Source organism: Dendrobium catenatum, unplaced genomic scaffold (assembly GCF_001605985.2).
Source record: "Dendrobium catenatum unplaced genomic scaffold, ASM160598v2 fragScaff_scaffold_1524, whole genome shotgun sequence".
NCBI classification, from domain to species: domain Eukaryota; kingdom Viridiplantae; phylum Streptophyta; class Magnoliopsida; order Asparagales; family Orchidaceae; genus Dendrobium; species Dendrobium catenatum.
Window position 1 is genome coordinate 99,419 of NW_021319986.1, and position 3,992 is coordinate 103,410.

Here is a 3,992-nt window from a genome sequence, read left to right on the forward strand (position 1 = left end):
AGAGGTTAATTTTATTCGAAACAAACTCCTGGAAATTTATTTCTTCAATTTTATCCCAATAAATTATTCGTTAACGCTTTACCGGCTTTTATATGATACGTGTCATCGTTCTATTGCATCAAAACCGTGTTCACTCATGCGACCTAAAGTTCCTGATCCAATCCCATGTTTTTAAACAGGCCAATTTCTCTCCATCGCTCTCTTTCTTGTAGAGATAAATTATAAAGAGCCCATGTCCTACCACCGGATTCCGTCACCGACGTCATGTCTCTTCTCCTCCCATACCAAACTTTTACGGTCCCCAGCCGTGTAGATCGCATTTCATTCGCAAATGCCCTAGTACATTCCGCACGCTGCCCCTCACATCGCCGTCGCCGTCGCCGGCGAAGCCTTCTCCTCCTTGCCGGATACTCTCCGCCGCAGCTTCGGCCTCCAGCAATGTGCTTGCAGAAACCCTTCGACATTTCCTTCAAACTACCTAACCCCTTGCCTCTCCTCACTGTATCCTCGGGCTGGTTCCTCTGGGTCTGCGGATTCCTCGGGATCCTCCCGTCAGACTTCTCCGATCGCTGGAACTACCTTGTGGAGCTCTCGAGGGGATCGGAGAAGAAGGTGAAAACCCTACCTTACCATCTAATCCAGGCTGTTCTGGCCTCAGAGGACCGCCGCTTCTTCTACCATTTCGGCTTCGATCCCTACGGCATCGGACGCGCCGTCGTTTTCTACCCTAATGGCGGCGGTGGGAGCACCATTACTCAGCAGGTAAGCGAATCGTCTTGTTGTAATTTACAAATCTAAAGAAGGGACTGTAGTTACTTTGGCTGTAAACATTATATGCGAAGTGCTAGCTTCTTACTGTTTCAATCTCAGCTGGCAAAGAATATGTTTTTGACAAGCGAACGGAAGATTTCTAGAAAATTTGTGGAGGGGATTCTGTCGCTAATTTTGGAAAGGAGATTTTCGAAGTGGGAAATCTTATATTCATATTTAAATAAGGTATGTAATCTACATGGTTTATTATGATCAACTTGTTCTTGTGAAAATCCTTTTATCTGGTTAAAACAGTTAGCCTGTTGGGCATTTGGTATTATTACATGAAATGTTTGTGGCATATTCTGAGGAGAAAATTGCCTATTCATATAGTGGCACTATACTATGTAATATTTACTAATCTAATCAATGATCTTATTGCAAACGCAATATCAATTTTGTTCTTTAGATAATGCTTGGACTAATTTAACTTTTTGTTTATATTGATAGAGAATTGAACCTTGTGCTAATTTCTTTGATTGTTATGGCTCCTACTGTGATATTACTTCATGAGAGTTTTCAAGTATGATGTCAAAAGAAGAATGATTTCCTTTCCTATCTGCAAGCAACCAAAGGAGCCCTAATCATCATATTGATGTCAAAAGAAGAATGATTTCCAATTGGTTTTTTACGTTATATTTTTCTTCTTTTCGCTCAGGTTGTTGAGCCCTGTCGTGTTTTGTTCTTCTCTGACTGTATTCTTGCTCTTTGTGGCCATCGATTAGCGTTGTGGTGTATTGATCATATTATCTAACGAAATTCTCTTTTGGAAAGAAAAAGAATGATTTCCAATGGCATCACTCATCAGGATCTTGATGGCGCAGATGTATTGGGGGCATGGCAACTATGGCATTGAAGCAGCATCTCTATTTTACTTTGGAAAGCATCCCCCTTTGCTTAATGTGGGGGAATCTGCATTGCTTGCTGGGATATTACCTGGTCCAGAATCGCTAAACCCAATTACAAATCCAAAGAAGTAAGATCAACTTTTTGAATTACAGTCTACAGCAACTTAGTTAAGTTAGCTTAATTTGTTAGCTAATGTGTTCCTTATTTAAGTTGCAATAGAGCGGAGAAAATCTAATTCCTTGACTTCTGAAGGGGGAAAGATTCGCAAGCTCGAGCATTAAGGAGAATGGTGGCTGCAGGGTTTTTGGATTTGGAGATGGCACTTTACATTGTGAGACAACCTCTTCGCTTATTTAATAATCGTGATGTAGAAGAAGTTCAGGTAATTATTTTTAAAGCGATTTTGAGTAGTATGTTGTGGCTCAGTTGTTGATAAGTTATAATCAACGTCTTAACTTTTTTATTTTTTTTTTATGTCATGGAGCGGTTAAATCTTTTTTAAGCTTTTTATCGGGCCTTTGTGTGTAAAGCCACTTATCCACCTGAGCATCCTCATCTTTGTAACACTTAACGCTATGCTTATCTTTTAAAAGCCAACATTCAACGCCATGAAGCATTGCAGGTCCTCAAGTTTGAGGGGTACTCTTCTATCACGCAATAGGCCTGATGAATTCCTCTACTTCAACCATCCAATTTGAATTATACTAAATAATATCCCCATCTTATTAGAGACGGAATGTGAAACGAGTATATACATGCAAAGGTTGGAGTAGTTATAGTGGCACATAAGATTAGAGAGAGTCGTCTTAGATGATTTTATCACATAAAATGAAGGCATTCCGATGATTCGATTATGACAGTAGATATAAAAAGACTTTGTTAGAAAGGATTAGAAATGATCATTTTTATTAAATTTAAATGAGAATTTGGTTCTTAATAAAACACAGTGGAGAAAAAAGATTCATGTAATGGACCACCTGAAATAGCATAAAGGCTTGATGTTGTTGTTGTGGTTGTTCGAGTGCTTAAATTTTTTTTTCTTTATTATTTACTGTACATGTATCTGAAATATGTACCACAAACATCTCATATTGTTGAGGAAAGGGAGACGCCTATATTGCTTAAGGGGAAGAAGCAGATCTTCTACTTGCCAAAATGATGAAAACCGCAGTGGCGCAGAAAATGATTTGTCGTTAGGCTAGCAGATCAAACGGGAATTTATTCAATTTTACAATAAAATGTAGTGAAAAAATGCTTGTGCAATTCCTTTTTTTTTCTGTTCATCTTTCATTCTGCCTGCTGTTAAATATTTATTTATTATCCTGTAATCTATTTTAGCTTGTAGCCTTTTATAATTTCATGTCATTTGACAAATGAATGTTTTTAATTAGACTGCTAAACCTTTCCAATTTTGCAGAAATAAACGCGCTTTGAAGCAAAGTGGAGAAACTTTTACTCATTATAATTAAATGTAGGACCACCAGAAGTGATGGTAAGCGACGTTGGTTATGCTTCAAAGTTCAGAATTCAAGTTCATTGTGATGATAAGATCTCAATATGCAATTTCAGTCGATGCAAAGGACTATATGGTCATGGCACCAACGACTATACCCACTATGTTTCTTAGGCTTTGTTTGAGACGGCTTTCTTACTGCAGCTTTCTAGTACGAAAATTTTAATTTTATACTAAAAGTTGCTTTAAAAAACAATAAAAAACCCGTAATAAACAAAACCTTGATGATTTTCGGTGATAAATCTACTGGAATATTACATTTTATCCGTCTGCGGTGACTAACATTGTATCCGAGGTTCATGATGTTACACCTGTATTTTTTGTAAGACAATTTACAATGTACATTGTAAAAGCACTTGAAATATTATGAATGAACAAGTTGAACCATCTGGTTGATGCATATGAAGAAGGTTGAAAATGCTTTGCAATTTTTTTTTCAACCTCATGCAAGGACGAGAATGATGAAGTAATAAATTACGCAACCTAGAGCATGATTTAACAAGATCTTATGCAAAATATAAGACTTGCTAGAGAGTTTAAGCAGTTCATGTCCATCATAAAAATTAATTTTGTAGTTGAATCAAAAGTTTTAGGGTTTTTACCTGATTATCCAAACTGTGCAACCAAAATACAAAAGAAGAATATATGAAGCCATGGTTCTCTTTCTATTTTTGCTCATTCCTCCATAAACCAAAGATATTTTTGGCCAGTGAGAAGGCAATTCTTTTCGTCCGCAACACAATATATCAAAAATTACGTTGCAATTGTACATGAGGAGATGTTTCCAGGATCTTCATAAGCGGAGAAATTATTTTGTACA

At 37.2% G+C, this 3,992-nt stretch overlaps 1 protein-coding gene across 3 annotated transcripts; it reads left to right on the top strand.

Moving 5' to 3' along the window:
* Positions 1 to 226: 226 nt before the first annotated feature.
* Positions 227 to 3,572, top strand: LOC110096569 (penicillin-binding protein 1A-like). 3 transcript variants are annotated; one of them, XR_002303105.2, is made up of 6 exons: positions 228 to 762; positions 871 to 996; positions 1,635 to 1,786; positions 1,912 to 2,041; positions 3,077 to 3,151; positions 3,229 to 3,572. XR_002303105.2 is itself a non-coding variant. In XM_028700476.1 (5 exons), exons 1-5 carry the CDS (start codon positions 265 to 267, stop codon positions 3,080 to 3,082), a joined length of 903 nt encoding a protein of 300 aa, XP_028556309.1. In that variant the 5' UTR covers positions 227 to 264; the 3' UTR covers positions 3,083 to 3,572. The 3 variants fall into 3 exon arrangements, 2 of the variants coding, with proteins under 2 accessions (XP_028556309.1, XP_020678247.1); XM_028700476.1 differs by having other exon boundaries at positions 227 to 762; positions 880 to 996; positions 3,077 to 3,572; XM_020822588.2 differs by having other exon boundaries at positions 3,077 to 3,572.
* The last annotated feature ends 420 nt before the right edge of the window (positions 3,573 to 3,992 follow it).

Excerpts from the sequence above, each read along its gene's own strand:
- LOC110096569 (XM_020822588.2), top strand. The coding sequence starts at position 265 with ATGTCTCTTCTCCTCCCATACCAAACTTTTACGGTCCCCAGCCGTGTA. Across the intron at positions 763-870 it reads GGAGCACCATTACTCAGCAG|CTGGCAAAGAATATGTTTTT; the intron begins GTAAGCGAATCG and ends TTTCAATCTCAG. Across the intron at positions 1,787-1,911 it reads CCAATTACAAATCCAAAGAA|GGGGAAAGATTCGCAAGCTC; the intron begins GTAAGATCAACT and ends TGACTTCTGAAG.